The 8,709-nt window shown below is 63.7% G+C and overlaps 2 protein-coding genes across 2 annotated transcripts; both read right to left on the bottom strand.

The window, feature by feature from the left end:
- Nucleotides 1-2,795: 2,795 nt before the first annotated feature.
- Nucleotides 2,796-3,824, bottom strand: LOC128944732 (alpha-2Da adrenergic receptor-like). Its single transcript, XM_054288147.1, has one exon. The coding sequence runs from the start codon at nucleotides 3,822-3,824 to the stop codon at nucleotides 2,796-2,798; it is 1,029 nt and encodes a 342-aa protein (XP_054144122.1).
- Nucleotides 3,825-4,657: 833 nt separating this feature from the next.
- Nucleotides 4,658-8,559, bottom strand: SLC34A1 (solute carrier family 34 member 1). Its single transcript, XM_054287946.1, has 12 exons — nucleotides 8,316-8,559; nucleotides 8,001-8,183; nucleotides 7,535-7,663; nucleotides 7,314-7,457; nucleotides 7,089-7,200; nucleotides 6,802-6,997; nucleotides 6,521-6,616; nucleotides 6,313-6,412; nucleotides 5,931-6,098; nucleotides 5,658-5,774; nucleotides 5,386-5,510; nucleotides 4,658-5,283 (listed from the first exon to the last, which is right to left on the bottom strand). Exons 1-12 carry the CDS (start codon nucleotides 8,461-8,463, stop codon nucleotides 4,729-4,731), a joined length of 2,073 nt encoding a protein of 690 aa, XP_054143921.1. The 5' UTR covers nucleotides 8,464-8,559; the 3' UTR covers nucleotides 4,658-4,728.
- Between the last annotated feature and the right edge of the window lie 150 nt (nucleotides 8,560-8,709).

The raw sequence follows: 8,709 nt of genomic DNA, 5'->3' as shown, positions 1-8,709 counted from the left end.
GGACTCAGTGGAAGCGAGGGGGTTTTCTGGACTCTGTGGGAGGTCCCGGTCCCGGTCCCGGTCCCGGTCCCGGTCCCGGTCCCGGTCCCGGTCCCGGTCCCGGTCCCGGTCCCGGTCCTTCGGGCGGGGCTGTCTCCGCGGTGTCTGTCCTGTTCGAACCAGTGACATGTTTAGGGGAGCCTCCCCACCTTCGCAGCCTCAATAAAGCCCGAGCAGCCTCGCGTGTTTCCCGGTGTCTCGGTCCATCCCGGTCACGGGATGTGCTCCAGTGCTGTGCCCCGTTTCTGCGGTCACCGCTGCCCTGGAGGTTTGGGTGTTCTCATCCCCCAGCGCAGCTGACCCATGTGCCGTTCTGGAGTTTGAACTCCTGCCAAATTCTTTACACCAATTATTCTCTCTAAAAGCCATTTTTAAAAACTTATACCAAAATTAGCAGCAGCGTTACCTTGTCTGAAGAAAAGCTGTGCAATGGGAACCTCTTCCCACCTGATTCCCCGCACACCTGGTTTCCCTGCAGAGCTGGCCTGTGCTCGAGCATCCCTCAATGCCTGCCCTGAGCACGAAACCTCTCCTTAGTCTTGTTACACCAAGTGGTGTCTGCCCTGCTTTGTGCTGCTCCTGGCTTTGGGGTGAGGACATCACCTTTGCCTTCTCATGGCTTCTGTCCCTTCTCCAGCCCACAGGAGATGTCTCCTTCCCAGCAGGCGTGAGGCTGGTGCTGGCCAGGCAGGGAGGAGATGATGGGCACGTCCCTCCCCTGGTGTCTGTCAGTGGCAGCCTGGGCCCACGGCAGGAGAGGTTTTGGGTTCATGTCCCCAGGCTGTAGTGAGGATGATAATAACACAAATTACTCCAAGCACTCGCTGTCCCTGCAGTCAGTACTGCTGTGCCCTTCAGCATCCACTGGAAATCAGATGTCACATCTTCAGGGTATGAATCTGCAGCGATTAGGAGGAGGATGCTTTGCCCTGCCACACCTTGGGGGTAATCTCTGTCACTCTGCCTAGAGGGATGAGCTCATGGTGTGAGAGCTCCTCTTTTAGAGCTGCTTTCCTTCCAAAGCATGTTTATTTTGAACTTAAAATGAGATGACTCTGTTTCCATCCATTGCCAGCATTAACCCTTGGGTTGCTATTTTCTGTTTCCTCCCACCTGGCATTCTGCAGCACCATTCCCATCACTCACAAGGCTCATGGACAACGGGAGACTGCTGGAGCACCACCAGTGTCCAGAAGATCCTGATGTCCCCAAGAGACCCAGCAGCAGCTCAGGTGTGGCACTGCCACTCTGCTTTTCAGCTCTGTGGAGGGGAGCTGTGTGCTCATGCCCAGGAGGATGGGCAGTGCCTGGTACCCTGTTGGCACCAGGGTGTGTGCCCAGGGCACTGTGGGTGCTGCCACAGGGCTGGTGCCCCTGGGAGAACTGACCCGGCCGTGTCCCCACTAGTTGCCCTCGTCTGGGTATTTTTAGAAGCAAAATGTTGTTTGGTTGTGAGAAGGAGGAGGGCGGCTGCGGGAGGGGAAGCTGGGTGGCTGTGATAGGGCAGCTCCTTCCGTGGGCAGTGCCCGAGCAGCTCCAGCCACCGGGGCCAGACCCCTCTGAGGGTCAGCACTGGAACCCATCCCATCCCATCCCATCCCATCCCATCCCATCCCAACCCAATGGACCCATCCCATCCCATCCCAATCCCACTGGGAATCTCTGCTGATTCCAAAGCTCACACCATGAGCCTCCCCACATGGGGCCAGTGATGGCCCAGGGATCCTCAGTGCTGAGAGTGCCCCCGTCCCATCCCATCCCATCCCATCCCATCCCATCCCATCCCCCCAGAGCCCAGCACCCACCCTGACAGGGGCTCAGGGAGCTGGCAGGGGCCAGTGTTCCTTGAGCTCCAGCTCCCAGGCGCCAGCAGCTGTTTTTAGCCCAGAGAAAGTCCAATGTTTTGAGATTTTCTATTTTGAGCAGCAAAGCTGAAGAAGTGGAGCAGCCCCTGACCTCCGGGTGTCTGTGCAGAGCGAGGCAGGCAGCCAGGCAGGGTGGGTGTGGGGCGCTTTCTGCCCCCCAAGGGGGATGTGGTTGTCCCTGGGTCTTCCCCCCACAGCTGCCTCTGTGGCCTCTTGCACGTCGGGCTGTGCTGGAGCCTGTTCCCATGCGATCCCATCTCTGACACTCTCCCAGGGGAGAACAGCCTTTCTGGCTCTGGGATGTCATTCCTGCTTTCCCTCCTGCAGCAAGATCCCACAACAGTCCCCGAGCAGGATGTGGAGCGTTCCATGCCAGACCTGCAGCCCTTGTACCCCACTGTGGGTACGTGTGTGCCCTCACAGAGCCCCCATGGCATAGCACAGCTGTCCCAGAGGGGACAGAGAGGCACAGGGCTCGGGCTGGGCTGCTGTGGTGACACAGCCAGCTCAGTCCAGTGCTGGTGACGCTGCCACGGAGAGGTTTTGTCTCCTCACAGGAGCCATGGAGTCCATCCCCCACACAAGGAGAGTGCTGGGGGGCACAGACATTCATCTGAGAGTGGGGAGGGCTCACTCAGCAAGTTGTCACCACACTGCTGTGTGGGGTGATGCGGGTGACAAAAGGTGCTGGCGGTCAGTGCTGCTTTCTGGGCTCCCTGCAGGCAGACGCCAGCCCCAGGCACAGGGTTTGGTCCCGTTTTATTCAATCCTGCATTTCCAGAAGCACCTCGAGCTGCACACTGGCACTGCCATCCAGGGCCTGTGGTGTGGCCGGGTGCTGTGAACGCTGAGCAGGGCTGGGGGCCACGTCCCCAGTGTCCCAGCGGGTCCTTAGGAGCGGTGCCGGTGCGGGACGGCCAGGAGCCGGCGGAAGGCAGCTCGGAAGTCCCGGTTGAAGAGGGTGTAGATGAGGGGGTTGACGCTGCTGTTGCAGTAGCCGATCCAGAAGAAGAAGTTGAAGAGGGGCTTGGAGACACGGCAGCCCTGCCCACAGAGAGCCCCCAGGCTGTAGGTGAAGAAGAAGGGGAACCAGCACAGCACGAAGGCGCCCATCACCACAGCCAGCACCACAGTGAAGCGCCGCTCCCTCGCCCTCACCAGCCGCCGGCGGCACAGCAGCACGCTCTGGTGCTGGCTCCGACGGCGCCATCTCAGCATCCCCACACCCGACACCTTTCTGTCACCGCTGGCAGGGCACGGGGAGCGGGCAGCGAGCAGGGCGGCCGTGCGCCCGGCGGTCAGGCGGTAGATGCGGCAGTACACGGCCACCATGACGAGGCAGGGCACGAAGAAGGAGGCGGCGCAGGAGGCCAGCACGTACCAGGTCTCCTGGCTCAGCTGGCACTCCCGCCCGGCCGGCCGCGGCCGCAGGAGCGGTGGCAGTGCCACCAGGGCCGCCGCCGCCCACACCGCCCCGATCATGGCCCTCACCCTCCGCGGGTTCCGGCGCAGGTTGAGCCGCGCCGCCCGTGTCACGGCCCAGTAGCGGTCGAGGCTGATGGCGCAGAGGTGCCCGATGGATGCCGTGCACAGCAGCACGTCCAGCGCCAGGTACAGGCTGCACCACAGCCCGCCAAAGTACCAGTAGCCCATCACCTCGTTGGCCAGCGAGAAGGGCAGCACGAGGACGGCCACCAGGATGTCTGCCGAGGCCAGGGACACGAGGAAGAGGTTCTGTGGGGCTTGCAGGGCCCGGCTGGTGGAGATGGCCACCACCACCAGAGCGTTGCCCAGCAGCGTGGCCAGCAGGACGGCCAGGGCTGCCAGCAAGATGAGCCCCGTGGCTGCGGGTGAGTGTGGGGCACTGCTGGTGCCGCTGCCGTTACCGGAGGTGTTGGGAAAGGCGCTGCCCGGCTCCATGCTGGCCCGGCCCCTCACGCAGATGAAGCCCCATGGGGCTTTCCCCCACCCTGCTCACCGGTCCCGGAGCGGCTGCGGGCGCAGTCCCAGCATCGCTGAGTCCCTGGGGGTTCTCCTGGCTGCCACCACTCCTGCACTGGCCTGGTCTGGTGGTGAGGTCGTCCTGGCCTGGTGGTTGCCCGGCTGGGCATGCAGGACAGGCGGGGAGCACCGAGAGGCTCCCACAGCAGCGCTGCTGGCTCTGCTGGTCCAAGTCCGGAGGCGGGCGGGCGGGAAGGAGGGAGGGAGGGAAGGGTGGACCGATATCGCTGGCAGGAACCCAAACATCTGTGGGCAGTGGGAGAAGCTGTTATTGCCATTTAAAGGGCTCCCTTCAGGGTCACCACGGCAGGAGAGTTCCAGCCACGCGTGCCAGGGTGCCTGGTGGTGCAAGGGCACTGCAACCCAACCATCCTGAATCATCATCCTGCTGATCCCAGCTCAGCAGCACCAAGCAGCCCAGGACCTTGCTTGGCTGTCCCGTGCTGTGCCTCGATCACTGATATGCTGCTGTGGCACACAGTGGGCGCTTTGGACCCTGCCAGCTCAGCCCTTTGGGGACCAGGTGAGGGGAAGAAGATGCTGCTTGTGACAGCTCAGTACAGGTGGCTACAGAGCTCAGGGTTTAGCTGTGGAATCATCACCATGTGCCCCACAGCACGAGCTGAGTGTTTGGTGTGTCCCCAGCACGAGCTGGGCTGAGCAGTGATGGTGTGAGGGGTACCTGTGGCAGCAGGCTTTGCAGAGGGAGGACCCAAAGAGACACACACAGGGGTGTCAGCGCTCCCCCTTTATTAGACACAGCTGAGCAGGGACAGGGGACACCAGCGGCCGCAGGAGCAGCAGCCCGGGTGAGCACTGCCAGCTAGAGCCGTGTGGCACCGTGCGGGAGCGGGCGAGGGGAGCCCACCCGCGTGCTGGGGCTGGGCATCTCTTCGGGGTAGGAGAGGGCAGGGTTGTCCAGCCCCAGCCTGGCCTTGTCGCGGGGAGGGCCCTCGGGCTCCTCCCAGCCCTCGGGGCTGCGGCAGCGGTCGGTGCAGCACAGCGTGGCCTGGGTGATGACACGGTCCAGCGGCTGCAGCGAGTGCATCCAGGCCGGGAGGAAGTCCCAGGTCTGCAGCCACTTGGGCAGGCGCCCGGGGCTGTGCGCCTGCAGCGCGTTCACCAGCCCCACGAAGAAGAGGAGGGCGAGGAAGGGCGCGCCCACCCCCACCAGCGCCCGCCAGCCCGCCATGGAGATGCCGAAGATGAGGGAGGGCAGCAGGAGGAAGCAGATGATGAGGTAGAGCACGGCAAACCAGCGGTACTTGGCCGTGCGCTCGCCCAGCGCCTTGGCCATGCGGATGGGCAGGCGGGTGAAGGGCAGTGGGTACCACAGCAGGATGCCCGAGATGTTGAAGAAGAAGTGGCACAGAGCAATCTGAAAGGATGGCATCCCCATCAGGCTGGGCATGTGGGCATCCTCAGCCCCTGCCCTGCCCCTACACCATCCAGCCCATCCACGGCCCCAGGCTGACTGTACCTGGAAGGAGCTGGCCAGCTTGTCCCCAGGGCTGGCCAGGGCAGCCAGGATGGCAGTGGTGGTGGTGCCAATGTTTGAGCCCAGGGTCAGTGGGTAGGCACGCTCAATGCTGATCACGCCCAGGCCTGTGGGAGAGGCACCCTGTCACTCCTGGCAGCGCCATCCCCATGCTCTCCCAGGTAGGCACAGCTCCTTTTGTCCCTCTGAGTGCTTTAGCACCCACAGGCCAGGGGATGGCACATGGCAGGGGATGAGGAGTGGCTGGGACTCACCGATCAGGGGTGTGATGGCCGAAGTGAAGACAGAGCTGCTCTGCACCACGAAGGTCATCCCAGCACCCACCACCATGGCGAAGTACCCAGTGAGCCAGCTGAGCGGGTGTGGCAGATCTGCCAGGGCATGGCCAGGGCATGGACACAAACAGGGACATGGCCACGGCCACATCAGGCCTGGGGGCCAGGGGCAGCCAGGGACGGGTCTGAGGATGGCAGGTGGAGATGGGCATGGGTGGCCCATGGGTGAAATGTGGTCCCCATCCTACTCACCAGTGTTGATGACCTTCTGGATGGCTTTGGCCACCTGCCCCTTGAGCAGGGAGTTGAGGAGTTTGACCAGGAGGATGAGGCAGGTGCAGAGCACGACAAGGGACCCGGCCAGCAGCACCAGCCCCACGGCCAGGTCGGGCAGTGGTGTGTCGGTGAAGAGGTGCTCACCTGCCCCACAGCACGGCTGGACAAGGGGCTGGGGCTGGCCCGGCCCCGCTCACAACCTGCCCCCGCAGACAGCCCCACACCTGGACCCCAGTGCAACATCTCCCAGCCCTCTCCAATACTTCTCCATCACACATACAACCCCCAGCCCCGCTTGCACCTCCCCAGCCCCATGCCCTGTGCCCCAGCCCTGCCCAAGCCCTCCACAGCCACTCACACTTCTTCCTGGTGACGTTGTGAAGGACCTCAATGCCCTTAGTGCTGCAGTGCCCAGGGGATGTGCAGTTTGGGGGGGGCCCAAGCCCCACAGAGGCCATCTGCAGGGAGAAGGTGGGCTACAGCTGGCTCCACAGTGTCCTCCACCAGCCCTTACCCATCCTCTGTGGGAGTGTTTGGTGGTCCCAGCAGGGCCACGGGCCCCTCACCTGTGGGGTTGCAGGGCCACACCAGATGCGGATGAGGCTCCGGTTGCGCAGGCTCTCGTCCCCTGTGGCGATGCCCGTGATCACAGACTTGTCCAGCTGCAACAACACACGTGTTGGAGAGGCCACCTGGGGGCTGACAGCACCCACAGGCTGGGGACATCTTCACCAGCATGGGGACACCACTGCTGGCCTGGGGACACTGGGATACAACCACCATCAAAGGGACACCAGTGCTGGGAACATCACCACCAGCCTGGGGCATACACAGCAGCTGAGGAGACCTGGATGATGAGCTTGGTGAAGGGCTCTGTGATGATCTTCAGCAGGTCGGGGGCATCTTTCCCGCTGCGGATGTTGAAGGTGGCCACAACCAGGCGGGTGACGTGGTGCAGGTACCCACTGACCACCTCCAGCGGCAGCAGCACCAGCACTGACAGCCAGTTGAAGCAGTCGTGCACCGTGGCACCAGCGAAGGCCCTGTGCAGCATGAAGGAGCCCGTGGGTGTGAGGTGGTCCTGAGGAGCAGCCCCCAGCCCCAGCAGTGTCCCCTGAGCCATGCAGCTCTCACCGTTCGAACTCGCTGCGGTCGCCAGCCTGCATGAGGGCCACGATGGTGTTGGTGACCGAGGTGCCGATGTTGGAGCCCATGATGATGGGGATGGCAGAGCGCACCTCCAGCACTGCGGACAGACAGACAGACCTGCTAGCCTTGCACGGCCCGGCTCAGGGTGAGCCCAGCCAGCCATCCTCTCCCTCGGCCTCAGGTCCCCAGCAGCCTCGTGGGCACACTCACACCCTGAGGAGACCATGCTGACGATGATGGAGGTGGAGGTGGAGGAGCTCTGCACCAGCACAGTCACCAGGATGCCCACCACCAGCCCAGCCACTGGATTGGAGAGGATGGCGTTGTCCTTGAAGATGTCCCCCGCCACCTTACCTGTAAGGGAATGTGAGTGCAGGCTGCTGGCTCTGCCAGTGCCACCAGGTTCCCGGGCATCCCTGCCACCCTACTACCTCCAGCCAGCTGGAAGGCAGAGCTGAGCACGTCCAGAGAGCACACGAAGAGGTACAGGAACCCAAACATCAGGGGCACCTTTAGAAGGGAGACACAGAAGGACTGGACCCTGGCCCAGCACCCGAACTCTGTGCAAGACAAGAGAGAGTGTTAAACTCCTGCTGTGGCATGGCTCCTACAGCCTTGTGCCACTCTCATGGCTCCTGGCAGCCCAGGGCTCATGTACCCAGCTATGCCACCTGTCCCAGGGTCCCCTCCATCTCCTCCCACCCTGCGGTGCCTTGTGCCAGCTGCCCCATTGTCCCTCAGCTCTTCCCACATCCTCCCAGGACACTGAGGGTCTCCATCAGCACTCCCCTCCCAGCCTGGCACCCCACAGTCCTGGCACCCCAGGCGCCTCTGTCAGATCTCTGGGGTGTTCCCCAGCCCAGGTGCTGTGAGACCCCCACGCCCCTGGGGTCTCACCTGGCCTCTGCAGCTCGTCCAAGCCCAGGCAGTGCCCCTGCCAGGGGAGCGCGTCCAGCTCGAAGCGCTCGCGGCCCTCGCGCAGGCGCCCGGGGGAGCCGGGGCAGGGGAAGCCGTGCTCAGGGCAGGGCACGGCGCTGACCGTGAAGGGACAGCCGTGGGCACCGGGCAGCCGGTGCAGGGCTGGGGAGAGACAGCAGCTGTGTTACAGCACAGTTATCTCCCTGCAGAGCAGGGCCCAGCACTGCCTGGGACAGCGCCTGGCCAGAAGCAGAGCTGAGGAAGAGGAGGAGGAGGAGGGCTGGGGGCACCTACCTTGGGGGCTGGGACAGTAGGCAAACTGTGGCCCGTGCACAACCCTTCCTCCCCGCACCGGGCAGCGCCCAGGCAGGACGGGGCTCTCGGTCCGGTAGGGCAGCATGGCTCCTGCTGAGGCTGAGCAGAGGTGGCCACGTGTCACCATAGCTGTGCTGCACCAGCTGCCCCGTCCCCCCAGATCCCTGCAGCGCTGGCACCGCTGAGGAGCACCATGCCATCATCTGTTGGGCCGCCAGCTGCTGCTGTGCCACCCCAAGGGCAGGCAGGGCAGGCAGGAAGGGGACTCCTCCTGCCCAGGGCCCGGCTCACCTGGGGCTGGCCGGGCACTCAGGGCAGTGCCACTTCCACATGCCACATCCACGCGTCCCTCCAGCGAAGTGGCCTGTGGGGC

This window comes from Melozone crissalis, unplaced genomic scaffold (assembly GCF_028551555.1).
Source record: "Melozone crissalis strain CALT ecotype California unplaced genomic scaffold, PUWL_Pcris_2 ptg000061l_1, whole genome shotgun sequence".
Taxonomy (NCBI): domain Eukaryota; kingdom Metazoa; phylum Chordata; class Aves; order Passeriformes; family Passerellidae; genus Melozone; species Melozone crissalis.
The sequence above is the reverse complement of the archived record's forward strand: the minus strand, read 5'-3'. Positions and strand labels throughout refer to the sequence as shown.

Excerpts from the sequence above, each read along its gene's own strand:
- LOC128944732 (XM_054288147.1), bottom strand. The coding sequence starts at position 3,824 with ATGGAGCCGGGCAGCGCCTTTCCCAACACCTCCGGTAACGGCAGCGGC.
- SLC34A1 (XM_054287946.1), bottom strand. The coding sequence starts at position 8,463 with ATGGTGACACGTGGCCACCTCTGCTCAGCCTCAGCAGGAGCCATGCTG. Across the intron at positions 8,184-8,315 it reads CTACTGTCCCAGCCCCCAAG|CCCTGCACCGGCTGCCCGGT; the intron begins GTAGGTGCCCCC and ends GTCTCTCCCCAG. Across the intron at positions 5,284-5,385 it reads AGCTGGCCAGCTCCTTCCAG|ATTGCTCTGTGCCACTTCTT; the intron begins GTACAGTCAGCC and ends CCATCCTTTCAG.